At 46.6% G+C, this 16,758-nt stretch overlaps 1 protein-coding gene across 1 annotated transcript in view; it reads left to right on the forward strand.

Annotated features, from left to right (window-relative positions):
- The window catches only part of PTPN23 (protein tyrosine phosphatase non-receptor type 23), a 125,116-nt gene that overhangs the window by 51,963 nt on the left and 56,395 nt on the right, over positions 1–16,758 (forward strand). Inside the window, exons 13-16 of the mRNA XM_082259230.1 lie at positions 3,264–3,378; positions 5,477–5,542; positions 7,572–7,717; positions 10,244–10,555. Coding sequence (XP_082115356.1) covers positions 3,264–3,378; positions 5,477–5,542; positions 7,572–7,717; positions 10,244–10,555 — 639 coding nt within the window. The remainder of the gene's footprint in view (positions 1–3,263; positions 3,379–5,476; positions 5,543–7,571; positions 7,718–10,243; positions 10,556–16,758) is intronic.

Genomic DNA, 16,758 nt, shown 5'->3' on the forward strand with positions numbered 1-16,758 from the left:
CAAGTACAGTGCACCCCAAACACACTGATTGCCCCCCCCCCCCCCAATAAAGAGCACCTGTCACTAGCCCATCAAAGTACCCGAGTACCTGTCACCAGCCCATCAGGTACTCAGATGACAGGTACTCGGGTACTCTGATGGGCTGGTGACAGGTACTCTGATGATGGGTACTCGGGTACTCTGATGACAGGTACTCGGGTACTCTGATGACAGGTACTCGGGTACTCTGATGACAGGTACTCGGGTACTCTGATGACAGGTACTCGGGTACGCTGATGACGGGTACTCGGGTACTCTGATGACAGGTACTCGGGTACTCTGATGACAGGTACTCGGGTACTCTGATGACAGGTACTCTGATGGGCTGGTGACAGGTACTCGGGTACTCTGATGACAGGTACTCGGGTACTCTGACGACAGGTACTCTGGTACTTTGAGTACCCGTCATCGGAGTACCCGAGTACCTGTCGCCTACCCATCAGAGTACCCAAGTACCTGTCACCTACCCAACAGAGTACCCGAGTACCTTCCACCTGCTCATCAGAGTCCCTGACACCTGAAGTACCCGAGTACTTGCCACCTGCTCATCATTACCCATCACTACTCATCAGTACCCATCAGTACCTATCACCTATTAGTATCAGTACTGATCATCCGTACCCATCATCAGTACAGTATCAGTATCACCTATCCGTATCAGTACTACTCATCAGTACCTATCACCTGCCTGTCACCTGCCCATAAGAGTACCCGAGTACCTGTCACCTGCCTATCGGAGTACTTGAGTACCTGCCACTTGCTCATCAGTACCAGAGTACCTGTCACCTGCCCAGCAAAGTACCCGAGCACCTGTCACCCTTCATACAGCCACCATGTCCAAGTCCAAAAAGGTTTATATACGTCGTCCGTTTAAACCTAAATACCGGTGTTATGGCAGCAGATAGCTGCCATAACCCTGGTATTTTTTTAAACGGTGGACGGTTGGCTTTCCGATAAGGGTGGTCCCAGCGGCGGATTCGCCGCGGGATCACCCTTCCGGGGTGGCGGAAGAGGTGCCCCCCCCCCCCCTCCCGCTGCATTCTGGTCCTTTTCCCCGTTTACCGGACCCGCCGGCAGCGGGGAAAACGATCCGGTCCCAGATCCTCACAGACAGGATGTCGAGTTTGCCCTCACTTGACTCTATGGTCTTGGAGGACCGGAGCTACGGCAAACGTCATTGCCTAGCAACCAGTTTAAAGGTCCCTTTTTTTTTTTCATTTTATTTAATTTTTTTTTCATTTTTTTTTTTTTTATTTTTTCTATCTTTTAGTGTACTTGTGAGATCTGAGGACTTTTTGACCCCAGATCTCACAAAAAAGAGGTCCTGTCGTGCCTATTTCTATTACAAGTAATGTTTACATTTCTTGTAATAGAAATAAAAATGATCAATTTTTTTTTTTTTTTAAAAACAGTGTAAAAATAATAAATAAAATAAATAGTAAAAAAAAAAAAATTAAAGCGCCCTTTCCCCGCGAGCTCGCGCGCAGAAACGAACGCATACGGAAACCCCGCCCACATATGTAAACAGTGTTCAAACTACACATGTGAGGTATCGTCGCGATCGTTGGAGCAAGAGCAATAATTTGAGCCCTAGACCTCCTCTGTAACTCTAAGATAGCAACCTGTAGAAATTTTTAAAATGTCGCCTATGGGGATTTTTAAGTACCAAAGTTTGTCACCATTCTGTGAGCGTGCGCAATTTTGAAGCATGACATGTTGGTTATCTATTTACTCGGCGTAACATTATCTTTCACATTATGGAAAACAATTTGGCTAACTTTACTGTTTTCTTATTTTTTAATTAAAAAAGTGATTTTTTTCCCAAAAAATTGCGTTTGGAAGACCGCTGCGCAAATACAGTGTGATAAAAAATATTGCAATAATCTCCATTTTATTCTCTAGGGTCTCTGCTAAAAAAAATATATAATGTTTTGGGGTTCTAAGTAGTTTTCTAGCAAAAACAACTGATTTTAGCTTGTAAACACCAAATGTCAAAAATAGGCCTAGGCAAGTGGCTAGGATGCATGATGATGCTCCTTGGATGTTGGGCCCCTCTATATGGCTAGGCTGTGAAAAAGTCTCACACATGTGGTATTGCCGCCATACTCAGGAGGAGTGGCAGAATGTATTTTGGGGTGTCATTTTTGCTATGTACATGCTATGTGTTAGGAATATTCTATAAATTTACAACTTTGTGTAAAAAAAAAAGTTTTTATTTTTTTCCCACATTTTCCAAAAACTTGTGGAAAAAAATGACATGTTCAAAGGACCCATAATGCCTCATAGAATATACTTTGGAGTGTTTGCTTTCCAAAATGGGGTCATTTTGTGGAATTTTCCATTGTATTGGTGCTCTAGGGCCTTGAAAAGTGTGATAGGTAGTAAGAAAGTTTTATGTGTATTTATGCTCCTAAAACGCCTTATGGTGCTACTTGGACGTGGAGTCTCTTTTTGTGGCCAGGCTGTGTAAAAGTCTCACACATGTGGTATCACCATACTCAGAAGGAGTAGCAGAATGAATTTTGGGGTGTCATTTTTGCTGTGTACATGCTATGTGTTAGAAATAGCTTATAAATTGACGTTTTGGGAAAAACATTTTCCCAAGAATTGTGGGAAAAAATTATAACTTCAAAAAACTCACCATGCCTCTTACTAAATACCTTGGACTGTCTACTTTACAAAAATGGGTCATTTGGGGGGTATTTTGTACTGTCCTGACATTTCAGGGCCTCAAGAAAGGAGATAGGCCATCAGTACATCTGGTGTGATAAATTTTCAGTAATTGGTACCATAGCTTCTAGACTCAATAACTTTCACACAGAGTAAATAATATACACTAATTTTGGGTTAATTTTACCAGAGATATGTAGCAGTATAAATTTTGGCCCAAATGTATGAAGAAAAATTAATTTTTTGCAAAATTTTATAATAGAAACTAAAAAAAAGTGTTTTTTTTTTGCAAAATTTTTGCTCTTTTTTTGCTTATATCACGAAAATAAAAAACCCCAGTTGTGATCAAATACCACCAAAAGAAAGCTCTATTTGTGTGAAAAAAATGATAAAAATTTTGTTTGGTTACAGTGTAGCATGACTGAGCAATTGTCATTCAAAGTGTGAGAGTGCTGAAAGCTGAAAATTGGTCTGGGCAGGAAGGGGGTCTAACTGCTCTGTATGGAAGCGGTTAAGAGAATTCTGTCCTCACGTTCTGTTTTCCGGTCCCCCAGGTGCCCCGTTGGTAAAGGCTCTTCCTGTGAACCCCATTGACCCGACTGTGACTGGACCGGATATCTTCTCCAAGCTGGTTCCAATGGCAGCACATGAGGCTTCCTCTCTATACAGGTAAACTCCGGCACTAACTGAACAATACAGTCCAGGTGACGAGATATCAGGACCTCTGGATCTCATATAACATGGTTGCCTTGTATCTCCCTGAAAAGGGCGATATCCGAACATGGAAGCTGGGATATGGAACAATCATTTATCACATTTCCTGAAAGGTGGAACCCTTCTCTTGTTCATGTCCATGAAAGCACTGTTCGGATATTAATCAAAGAGAAATTCGGGTTTGCAAAAAAATGTATACTCTAGGTGGATGCCGCATTGATCCGATGCTGCATCCGTTCCCTGCCGCCTCTGCACTGAAAACTATGCAAACTGATCACTCAGTTCTCCCCCTTCAAACTGAGCAGAGAGCCGGTGACTGTCAGTCACTGTCTCTCTGCTCTGCTGCTCCAGCGCTCAGTATAGCGCTGGGCTAGGGAGGGAGCAGCTGGCTCAGTCTCCCAGTGGCTCACTGTCAGTCACCGGATCTCTGCCGCTCCAGCGCTCAGTATAGTGCTGGGCTAGGGAGGGAGCAGCAGGCTCAGTCTCCCAGTGGCTCGCTGTCAGTCATCAGCTCTCTGCTCTGCCTCTCCAGCGCTCAGTATAGCGCTGGGCTAGGGAGGGAGCAGCAGGCTCAGTCTCCCAGTGGCTCACTGTCAGTCACCGGCTCTCTGCTCTGCCTCTCTAGCGCTCAGTATAGCGCTGGGTTAGGGAGGGAGTAGCTGACTCAGTCTCCCAGTGGCTCACTGTCAGTCACTGGCTCTCTGCTCTGCCTCTCCAGCACTCAATATAGCTCTGGGCTAGGGAGGGAGCAGCTGGCTCAGTCTCCCAGTGGCTCACTGTCAGTCACCGGCTCTCTGCTCTGCCTCTCCAGCGCTTAGTATAGCGCTGGGCTAGGGAGGGAGCAGCTGGCTCAGTCTCCCAGTGGCTCACTGTCAGTCACCAGCTCTCTGCTCTGCCTCTCCAGCGCTCAGTATAGCGCTGGGCTAGGGAGGGAGCAGCTGGCTCAGTCTCCCAGTGGCTCACTGTCAGTCACCAGCTCTCTGCTCTGCCTCTCCAGCGCTCAGTATAGCGCTGGGCTAGGGAGGGAGCAGCTGGCTCAGTCTCCCAGTGGCTCACTGTCAGTCACCGGCTCTCTGGTCTGCCTCTCCAGCGCTCAGTATAGCGCTGGGCTGGTGAGGGAGCATCTGGCTCAGTCTCCCAGTGGCTCACTGTCAGTCACCGGCTCTCTGCTCTGCCTCTCCAGCGCTTAGTATAGCGCTGGGCTAGGGAGGGAGCAGCTGGCTCAGTCTCCCAGTGGCTCACTGAGAGGCTGAATCAGCTGATGGTCCAGGCTTCTGGGTGGGTGCCGACTCTAAAGTCGGGATCGATCAGCGCCTGAAGTGGCTGAGTAATCTCAGGTGACAGCGGAATTCAGCCCGCTGTCTGCTAAAAATGGGTCACAGGAGTACAGAATGAACTCCACTCCTGTGATCCATAGGAGAAGTAGGGACAAAAAAGCTCTGGCTATACTTCTCCATTAAAGCACCCCACCTCTCTTACCTATTTCACACATTTACACACATGGATCATTACATCATGCCAAGTTGGTTTAAGTTGACAAGAAAGATAATTCCCGGAGTTCCACATAAAAACGAAAATGTTTATTTTATTTTATTTTTGGTATTATTTGCCTCATTTTAGACCCGGTGACACCATCACTTGTTCTCTGTGTTTCTCTATGCAATGAATGCATCTCATGGCAGGTGGGAGGGGCCAGCATAGCTTCCTGCCCCAGTACTCCACTTAGGAGTCCATGATGCAAGCAGTGGGCTGGATCTTGGGAGGAGTTATGTAAATATCCAAATGCCTTGATAGGTGGGTGTCAGTCTAGAGGAGTGGGCGTTCCTGGGCAAGGTTGCATTTACATGCCACACTTCCTTGGTAACTCCCCCTTGATTGCAAGAACTGAAATCCAATGAAAGGGGCAGGGCCTGTCTGTCTGGAAGACATCCAGCATCACCTAGCCATTTCCTCCCCAGCCTGAGGATGGGTGTGTATTTATTGATGTGAATTTGGAATTATTTATGGTGTTCTTGGATTGATTGTTTGTCCTGTCCGACTTCATCTCTTCCAGTGAGGAGAAAGCCAAGCTGCTGCGAGAGATCATCTCCAAAATAGAAGCTAAGAATGAAGTCCTGGAGTAAGTTCACTGTGTATAGATTGTGCTTCTTCTAATGTGACCTGAACTCCGGGCGGGAAAGGGGGAGGTGTCTTTTATCGGGGGGGATGGAATCCTCTATAGGGGTATTTGGTTACTTATGGGGGGATGGGGTTCTTTATGGGAGGATGGGGTCCTCTTTAGGGGAATAGGGTCCTCTATGGAGGGATAGGGTTCTTTGTGGGGGGGGGGTAGGGTTCTTTGTTGGGGATAGGGTCTTCCATGGAGAAATAGGGTCCTCTGTGGGGGGATAGGGTGCTTTATGGGGGTATAAGATCCTCTGTAGGGGGATGGGGTCCTTGATGGGAGGATGGGGTCCTCTATGGAGGGATAGGGTTCTTTATCTGCCCTGAGAAAGCATTCCTGAGACGGCATTGACCTGTTAGATATGCAATTGCATTGGACCGGTAGTGGTGAGAAATGGTACCAATGTGACAACCAAAGAGGGGGCGTTTGTTATAGGTATAGACCGATATGTTTTTTTCAGGGCCGATACCAATACCAATATTTTGGCCACAACGTATCGGTATCGGCCGATATTTTGTACATTTAAAGTTTTAAAAATAAATACAATTTTTGACACAAATCTGGTACTGAATTTTTGTTTAATGCTTAATGGCTGGCTTGCTGGCACCCTGTGGTGGGTGGCCGTCTGGCACCCTGTGGTGCATGGATGACTGGCTGGCACCCTTTGGTGAGTGACTGGCTGTCTGGCACCCTGTGGTGAGTGACTGGCTGTCTGGCACCCTGTGGTGACTGGCTGTCTGGCACCCTGTGGTGAGTGACTGGCTGGCTGGCACCCTGTGGCGAGTGACTGGCTGGCTGGCACCCTGTGGCGAGTGACTGGCTGGCTGGCACCCTGTGGCGAGTGACTGGCTGGCACCCTGTGGCGAGTGACTGGCTGGCACCCTGTGGCGGATGGGTGACTGGCTGGCACCCTGTGGTGGGTGGGTGACTGGCTGGCACCCTGTAGTGGGCGGCTGGCTAGTACAGGGCCTGTGGGCGGCTGGTACAGGGCCTGTGGATGTGGGTGGGTGTATGGCTGTGATACACTCCCGCGAGACTAGTCCCGACTCCAGACGAGGCGAGGCTGTCCAAGGCGAGGGAGGCAGCCTAAGAAGGCAGAACATGTTAATTTTTGTTTAATGCTTAATGGCTGGCTTGCTGGCACCCTGTGGTGGGTGGCCGTCTGGCACCCTGTGGTGCATGGATGACTGGCTGGCACCCTGTGGTGAGTGACTGGCTGTCTGGCACCCTGTGGTGAGTGACTGGCTGTCTGGCACCCTGTGGTGACTGGCTGTCTGGCACCCTGTGGTGACTGGCTGTCTGGCACCCTGTGGTGAGTGACTGGCTGGCTGGCACCCTGTGGCGAGTGACTGGCTGGCTGGCACCCTGTGGCGAGTGACTGGCTGGCACCCTGTGGCGAGTGACTGGCTGGCACCCTGTGGCGGATGGGTGACTGGCTGGCACCCTGTGGTGGGTGGGTGACTGGCTGGCACCCTGTAGTGGGCGGCTGGCTAGTACAGGGCCTGTGGGCGGCTGGTACAGGGCCTGTGGATGTGGGTGGGTGTATGGCTGTGATACACTCCCGCGAGACTAGTCCCAACTCCAGACGAGGCTGTCCAAGGCGAGGGAGGCAGCCTAAGAAGGCAGAATGACATCACAAAATATCGGCCGATACCGCTATATCGGCCACCAATTATTGGTCTATCCCTAGTTTGTTGCAATAAAGTTTTACTTACGGGGATTCCCACGTTGTGCCGCCAACTTCTTTCAGATCCGGTGAATTAGCTTGATTGGGAATTTATCAGTAAAGTTGGCGTTTCCCTTTAAGTTTCGCCTGTTTTACACCGATGAATCACACGGAGTTCTCTGAATTTGGTGAATCTTCCACACCGGAGTTCCCCTCTCCAAAGTTATTCTATTACTCTGAACTTTATACTGAAACAAACAAATGGTTTTGTTTTGCTGCACTTTTGTCACCATTGTCTCTCCTCTTCCCGCCTCGCAGTCAGTTCACAGACTCTCTGCAGCTCGATCCGGACACGGTGGACAACTTGGACATGTACAGCCACATCCCCCCGGCTCTGATGGAGAAGTGCGCAGCGCTGAGCGTGCGGCCGGACACGGTGAAGAGTCTGGTACAGTCTATGCAGGGTAAGTGCCAGCTATAGAGAGATTCCCTGTACAATAAATTCCTTCTTGAGTATGTTTTGCCTTTTTTATATACCGTAAGTTTTTAGCAATTTAACTGATTTTCAAAGATGTTAATTTTATGTTTATTGTCAATTGATGTCATTTTTATTTATTGGTGATTTTATTTATTTATTGCACTTTTTGTTTTATATTGTTGTTTTTATATTTTTTATTGCTTATTTTATTTATTCATTGCTTATTATTTTATTGTTTTAGATCTATTTCATTTAAAAAATTTTCATTGCTTGCTCTTATTTATTTTTATATTTCTTTTTTATCTTTTTATTATTGCTCATTCTTTTTATTATTTTTTTTTATTATTATTATACATTGCTCTATGGTGGGGGGTAGGGTCCTATGTGTTGGGTGGGGGGGGGGGGGTAGGGTCCTTTGTGGGGGTATAGGGTCCTTTATGGGGGTATAAGATCCTCTGTAGGGAGATGGGGTCCCTTGTGGGAGGATGGGGTCCTCTTTGGGGGTGATATGCTTTCTTGAGTATGTTTTGCTTTTTTTTTTTTTTTTTTTTTTTTTTATAGTTTTTAGCAATTTTGCTGATTTTTAAAAGATGTTATATATTTATTGCCAATTTTTATTTATTGGTGATTTTATTTATTTATTGCGCATTTTGCTTTTATATATTTTTTATTGCTTATTTTATTTATTCATTGCTTATTATATTTATTTATTGTTTTAGATTTATTACATTTTAAATGTTACCATTGCTTCTTTTATTCATCGCTTGTTCTTATTTATTTTTGTTTATTTTTTATTTTTTTATTATTGCTCATTCTTTTTATTATATATTTTTTATTATTATACATTGCTCTATGGTGGGGGGTAGGGTCCTCTGTGTGGGGGGGGGGGGAGTAGGGTCTTTTATGGGGGTATAGGGTCCTTTATGGGGGGGCGTATAAGATCCTCTATAGGGAGATGGGGTCCCCTTGTGGGGGGATGGGGTCCTTTTGAGAGGATGGGGTCCTCTTTGGAGGGGATATGCTTTCTTGAGTATGTTTTGCATTTTTATATAGTTTTTAGCAATTTTGCTGATTTTTAAAGATGTTAATATTATAGTTATTGGCAATTTATGTCATTTTTATTTATTGGTGATTTTATTTATTTATTGCACATTTTGTTTTTTGTTTTATATTGTTTTTTATAATTTTTATTTATTCAGTGGTTATTATTTTTAATGTTTTAGATCCATTTCATTTTACATTTTTCCGTTGCTTTTTTATTCATTGCTTGTTTTTATTTATTTTTATGTTTCTTTTCTATTTTTTTATTATTGCTCGTTCTTTTTATTATATTTTTTTTATTTAATTTATTTTATTAATTATTATTTTACATTTCTTAAAGTGGTTGTCTAGGCACAAGGTCTGTTGGTGTGATGTCCTGTAAGTGGTGGATGATTGTTAACCAAAAACCTTCCATGGATATGGGGTCCTCCCAGGGGGGAGTCCTCCGGGTAACCCTGGACGAGTGGGGGGAACACACTGACTTACAAGGAGTCACAATTGGAACTCCCCGTGAAAACGGTGAGACACCCGCCTATTACAGAATAGTGGTAATCGTGTCCGGCAATGGCCTGAGGTTAGGTTGTACATATAGTGGATGGACACGTCTCTATACACAACTTGAGAGCATAAAGAGCGAACCCCCATCGGCCAGCATTCCAAGAAGCCTCTTCATCTTCAGTGGTCATCCACCACTTATAGGACATCACACACCCCCCTGAGGAAGACCTCACTGTATAGGTCGAAACACGTTGGAGTTCCATTTTGTTGGTTGTGATGATATCATTACTGCTATGTTTTTATGTTATGTCAATATCATGACGGATATACAGCTGTAACTAGAGCTCATATTTTACTTTATGAATTTCATTACCACATTTTAATCATTCCTAATAAAGATGAATTATTTTTTAACAATTCCTAGTTCATTCATTTTGCTGCCTGAAAAGCCCTGGGGGCTTTCTTTTTCTTTTTTCTAGGTACTATTGGGGTGTGCAGCCTTCTCCTCACCATTGTGTAATCATCCTTCCTAGTTATAACCCCCGTCAGATTTTTTTTTTTTTCCCCCGCCATCTGTGTCCCGTTGCGGACATTTCCCTTCACTTCCTGTCTCCTCTCCAAACAGGAAGTGAGAGGAAATCTCTGTAATTTTAAGGGAATTTCTTGGGGTCCCCCAGGCCACCAGAACTAGTATCTCTATTGGAAGATTTCCTCTCTATTACTTTTCTGGGGACAACCCAAAATTTTGGATTCTCTTTTACTTTCACTGTCAATGATCATCGTAAAAAGGACAGAGGAGGAATCTCCCTAAAGGGGACACAGGCAGCAATAAAAACTAACCGGTGTTCTAATCCCTCTCTACTCCATCCAAACTTAAAAAAACAAAGTTTTGCCTTTAGTTATACTTTAATCCAGAGCGGACATTGTGTTCTTTTCATTTACAATGGTGTATATGTGTGCTGTGTGATTCCAGCTCTGTCGGGGGTGTTCACCGATGTGGAGGCCTCGCTGAAGGACATCAAGGACCTGCTAGATGAAGATGAGAAGCAGGAGAAGGTGGTGCAGGAGGAGGTGGGAAAACAGGCAGCGACAGCGACTCCCTCCTCTCCTTCAATAGTGGAGGTGAACAAGGAGTGGTCCAAGTACATGGAGCTGCACGAGAAGGCCAGCTTCACCAACACCGAGCTGCACAAAGCCATGAACCAGCACATCGGTAACCTGAGGCTGCTGAGCGGATCCCTGGACCAACTTCAACAGGCACTTCCTGTTCCCAACCTGACCGAAGGTGAGCAAGAACTCCTCCTTTTCTGTATGCATTGCTGTATGTGTGTACCTCACCCAGACTAGAAGTCAGTGCTATGCAACAAGTACAGGACTTTATGGCCTCATTCACATTGGACGTTTTTAAAGCTGCTCCTGCGTCTGGCATTTTAACCACTTAAGGACCAGGCCTATTTCTGACACTTGTTTACAAGTTAAAATCATTTTTTTTTGCTAGAAAACTACTTAGAACCCCCAAACATTTTATTTTTTTTTTTTTTTTTTTTTTTTTTTTAGCAGAAACCCTAGAGAATAAAATGGAGATCGTTGCAATATTTTTTATCACACTGTATTTGCCCAGCGGTCTTCCAAACACAATTTTTAGAGAAAATATTCACTTTTTTTAATTAAAAAATAAGAAAACAGTAAAGTTAGCCCAATTTTTTTCTATAATGTGAAAGATAATGTTAGGCCGAATAAATATATACTCAACATGTCGTGCTTAAAAATTGCGCACACTCGTGGAATGGTGACAAATATTGGTACTTAAAAATCCACAGAGGCAACAATTTAAAAATCTCTACAGGTTACCAGCTTAGAGTTACAGAAGAGGTCTGGGGCTCAAATTATTGCCCTCGCTCTAACGATCGCGGCGATACCTCACATTTGTGGTTTGAACACAGTTTACATATGTGGGCGGGACTTAATTATGCATTCGCTTCTGCACACGAGCTAACGGGGACAGGGCATTTAAATTCTTTTTTTTGTTCCGATTTATTTTATCTATTTTTTATTTTTTACAGTTTTTTGTTTTTTTTTTTTAAATGTTTTTGATCTTTTTTATTCCTATTACAAGGAAATAAGCAGGACAGGTCCTCTTTAATGTGAGATCTGGGGTCAAAAAGACCTCGCATCTCACATCTACACTAAAAAAGAAGAAAAAAAAAAAAAGTATTTTTTTTTTTCATGATGAAAAAAAATTGGCTCTTTAAATTCGTTGCTAGGAGACGACGTTTGACGTTGCTCCGGTCCTCCAAGACCATAGAGTCGTGTGGGGGCCATCTTGCCCACACTCGCCTTCCTGCCTGTGAAGAGCGTGGACCAGATTGTTTTCCTCGCTACCGGCAGGTCTGGTAAGCGGGTAAAACTACCAGGAAGCGGCGGGGGCACCTCTCCTGCCGCACCGTAAGGGTGATCCCGCGGCGAATCCGCTGCTGGGACCACCCTTATGTGAAAGAGGACCGCCCGCAGATTCAAAAATTATTGGGGTTATGGCAGCTATCTGCTGCCATAACCCTGGTATTTAATGTCAAAGTACCGACGTAAATCGGCGGTGGGCGGTCCGGAAGTGGTTAAAAAAATTCCCCACCTCTGAACGCCCTTCATGTTATCACATGTGTTCGGGCATTTAGAAGTAGAAGAAAAAAACACTGCCTGTGCATCCAGGAGCTGCAGCGTTTTGGCAGAAAAGAACGCTTGACACCTGTGAACGCGTTAGCGCTGGGTGTGTTTAGCGCTTGTAAACATCCCTTGTGACAGTAATAGGAGTGACAGGTACTCTTTATGGAGGGATCGGGGGGAATGTGACAGTAATAGGAGTGACAGGTACTCTTTATGGAGGGATCGGGGGGAATGTGACAGTAATAGGAAGTGACAGGTACTCTTTATGGAGAGATCGGGGGGAATGTGACAGTAATAGGCAGTGACAGGTACTCTTTATGGAGGGATCGGGGGGAATGTGACAGTAATAGGAGTGACAGGTACTCTTTATGGAGGGATCGGGGGGAATGTGACAGTAATAGCAGTGACAGGTACTCTTTATGGAGGGATCGGGGGGGGAATGTGACAGTAATAGGAGTGACAGGTACTCTTTATGGAGGGATCGGGGGGAATGTGACAGTAATAGGAAGTGACAGGTACTCTTTATGGAAGGATCGGGGGGAATGTGACAGTAATAGCAGTGACAGGTACTCTTTATGGAGGGATCGGGGGGGGAATGTGACAGTAATAGGAGTGACAGGTACTCTTTATGGAGGGATCGGGGGGAATGTGACAGTAATAGGAGTGACAGGTACTCTTTATGGAGGGATCGGGGGGAATGTGACAGTAATAGGCAGTGACAGGTACTCTTTATGGAAGGATCGGGGGGAATGTGACAGTAATAGGCAGTGACAGGTACTCTTTATGGAGGGATCGGGGGGGGGGGGATGTGACAGTAATAGGCAGTGACAGGTACTCTTTATGGAGGGATCGGGGGAATGTGACAGTAATAGGAGTGACAGGTACTCTTTATGGAGGGATCGGGGGAATGTGACAGTAATAGCAGTGACAGGTACTCTTTATGGAGGGATCGGGGGGGGAATGTGACAGTAATAGGAGTGACAGGTACTCTTTATGGAGGGATCGGGGGGGAATGTGACAGTAATAGGCAGTGACAGGTACTCTTTATGGAGGGATCGGGGGGAATGTGACAGTAATAGGAGTGACAGGTACTCTTTATGGAGGGATCGGGGGGAATGTGACAGTAATAGGAGTGACAGGTACTCTTTATGGAGGGATCGGGGGGAATGTGACAGTAATAGGAGTGACAGGTACTCTTTATGGAGGGATCGGGGGGAATGTGACAGTAATAGGAGTGACTGGTACTCTTTATGGAGGGATCGGGGGGAATGTGACAGTAATAGGAGTGACAGGTACTCTTTATGGAGGGATCGGGGGGAATGTGACAGTAATAGGAGTGACAGGTACTCTTTATGGAGGGATCGGGGGGAATGTGACAGTAATAGGCAGTGACAGGTACTCTTTATGGAGGGATCGGGGGGAATGTGACAGTAATAGGCAGTGACAGGTACTCTTTATGGAAGGATCGGGGGGAATGTGACAGTAATAGGCAGTGACAGGTACTCTTTATGGAGGGATCGGGGGGAATGTGACAGTAATAGGAGTGACAGGTACTCTTTATGGAGGGATCGGGGGGAATGTGACAGTAATAGGAGTGACAGGTACTCTTTATGGAGGGATCGGGAGGAATGTGACAGTAATAGGAGTGACAGGTACTCTTTATGGAGGGATCGGGAGGAATGTGACAGTAATAGGCAGTGACAGGTACTCTTTATGGAGGGATCGGGGGGAATGTGACAGTAATAGGAGTGACAGGTACTCTTTATGGAGGGATCGGGAGGAATGTGACAGTAATAGGAGTGACAGGTACTCTTTATGGAGGGATCGGGAGGAATGTGACAGTAATAGGAGTGACAGGTACTCTTTATGGAGGGATCGGGGGGAATGTGACAGTAATAGGAGTGACAGGTACTCTTTATGGAGGGATCGGGGGAATGTGACAGTAATAGGCAGTGACAGGTACTCTTTATGGAGGGATCGGGAGGAATGTGACAGTAATAGGAGTGACAGGTACTCTTTATGGAGGGATCGGGGGGAATGTGACAGTAATAGGCAGTAACATGTACTCTTTATGGAGGGATCGGGGGGGGGGAATGTGACAGTAATAGGCAGTGACAGGTACTCTTTATGGAGGGATCGGGGGGAATGTGACAGTAATAGGCAGTGACAGGTACTCTTTATGGAGGGATCGGGGGGAATGTGACAGTAATAGGCAGTGACAGGTACTCTTTATGGAGGGATCGGGGGGGAATGTGACAATAATAGGAGTGACAGGTACTCTTTATGGAGGGATCGGGGGGAATGTGACAGTAATAGGAGTGACAGGTACTCTTTATGGAGGGATCGGGGGGAATGTGACAGTAATAGGCAGTGACAGGTACTCTTTATGAAGGGATCGGGGGGAATGTGACAGTAATAGGCAGTGACAGGTACTCTTTATGGAGGGATCGGGGGGAATGTGACAGTAATAGGAGTGACAGGTACTCTTTATGGAGGGATCGGGGGGAATGTGACAGTAATAGGCAGTGACAGGTACTCTTTATGGAGGGATCGGGGGGGAATGTGACAGTAATAGCAGTGACAGGTACTCTTTATGGAGGGATCGGGGGGAATGTGACAGTAATAGGCAGTGACAGGTACTCTTTATGGAGGGATCGGCGGGAATGTGACAGTAATAGGCAGTGACAGGTACTCTTTATGGAGGGATCGGGAGGAATGTGACAGTAATAGGAGTGACAGGTACTGTTTATGGAGGGATCGGGGAGGAATGTGACAGTAATAGGCAGTGACAGGTACTCTTTATGGAGGGATCGGGGGGAATGTGACAGTAATAGGCAGTGACCGGTACTCTTTATGGAGGGATCGGCGGGAATGTGACAGTAATAGGAGTGACAGGTACTCTTTATGGAGGGATCGGGGGGAATGTGACAGTAATAGGAGTGACAGGTACTCTTTATGGAGGGATCGGGGGGAATGTGACAGTAATAGGCAGTGACCGGTACTCTTTATGGAGGGATCGGCGGGAATGTGACAGTAATAGGCAGTGACAGGTACTCTTTATGGAGGGATCGGGGGGAATGTGACAGTAATAGGCAGTGACAGGTACTCTTTATGGAGGGATCGGGGGAATGTGACAGTAATAGGCAGTGACAGGTACTCTTTATGGAGGGATCAGGGGGGTCTCTAAGCCCCCAAACCCCTCCTCTGCACTACGTTTTTGAATCCTTTCGAATTTTTGAAAACTGACACTGTTGGCTCCGGAGTAAATTGGAAGTGATGTCAAGACGTCGCTTCTGACTTATTACATCAGAGACTCGATCAAGGCAGATTCCGTCTTTGTTCGGATTTCCAGCCCGGGCGAGGGGGGGGTGACGTCCCCTACCGCTGCCTGCAAAAACAGCCGAGCGGCTGATTAGCTACATCAGTTATTACCTGAAAGCCGACTGTCCGCTCTATAAAATGGTACTGGGATGACACCTGCAGCTGCAAATCATCCCGTTCGTTCATCAGCTGACACAGCGCTCCATAATTCATAACTACTGGGTTATATTGCCTCCTCTAGGAGTAGGACTAGGCAGAACATAAAACACCTGGCTACGCCCATGGGCCGTCCTCAGCTTGGTATATAACCCCCCTCTCTGCTCTCGGTAATCAGTTTTAATCTTGTCTAGTCAGGAGTAAGGACCTAGGCTCCCGGCTGGGATCTCTGGTCCTGGCAATTTTCTCCTTCCTTACATCTTTTTTGTTTTCTCTTGGGAGAGTTCCAATTAACTGCCAGGCTGGGCGACGGGCTGGATAATCTAGATCCAGTGGTCCTCCCAGCCCAGCTAGCGAGCGCGTGCAGACCGCAGCTACGCGTTAGGTCAGGCGCGACATAGCCTCACGGACAGAGGCTGGCCTGTAAGTTAAACGTCTCGCAGGGTCGCATACGACCTGGCTTGGGTCTGAGACGCAGCGGTCCCTTGGCCGACAGCTCCCCTACTTTGGTGGCGAGGATTCTGTCTGGAGTGTTACCCACACTATGGAAGGGTAAGTACAGTCTGCCCTCTCCCCTTTTGGTGGTTTTCTATGGGGTGGACGCTGGTAACCTCCAGGGAGGGGCGGACCTCCCTGCAGGTTCCCTCCTCCCATCCTTAAATCCCTCACTGAGGCTTTCCCCCATTTCCATTCCCCCCCGTCTGATGGGGGTCCCAGGGCAGAGAATGCAGCAGAAACCCCTGGGGTCTCCCCCCGCTATCCCTTCTCTGTAAGGGTCCTGGGATTGTGTATTTCCCGCCCTGGTAGTCTGGAGGGGTCCCAGTGTAGCAGACCCCTAGGTGCACGCCCTGCTGTTTGCAGTGTGGGTATAGTGCAGGGGGGTCCCAGTGCAGAGACCGGTGCACAGTCTCCCCTAAACGTGTGTCCTACCTTCAGGGGGGGGGGTCCCCTTGCAGAGGGTGCAGGAAAGATCCTGGCAGCATGCTTCAGTGTTTGTAGCTGATGGTGGCCATTTTCCCTTAGCTTGGCTGGTCTTGGGTTGGCGGCCATGTTTGTGTAGTCATGATGTCACGGGGCCATTTTCCCTTAGTCTGGCTGGTCTTGGGTTGGCGGCCATGTTTGTGTAGTCATATGATTTCACGGAGGCCATTTTCCCTTAGTCTGGCTGGTCTCTGGTTGGCGGCCATGTTTGTGTAGTCATATGATTTCACGGAGGCCATTTTCCCTTAGTCGGGCTGGTCTCTGGTTGGCGGCCATGTTTGTGTAGTCATATGATTTCACGGAGGCCATTTTCCCTTAGTCTGGCTGGTCTCTGGTTGGCGGCCATGTTTGTGTAGTCATATGATTTCA

Source organism: Pelophylax lessonae (genome assembly GCF_965119305.1).
Source record: "Pelophylax lessonae genome assembly, chromosome: 5".
NCBI classification, from domain to species: Eukaryota; Metazoa; Chordata; class Amphibia; order Anura; family Ranidae; genus Pelophylax; species Pelophylax lessonae.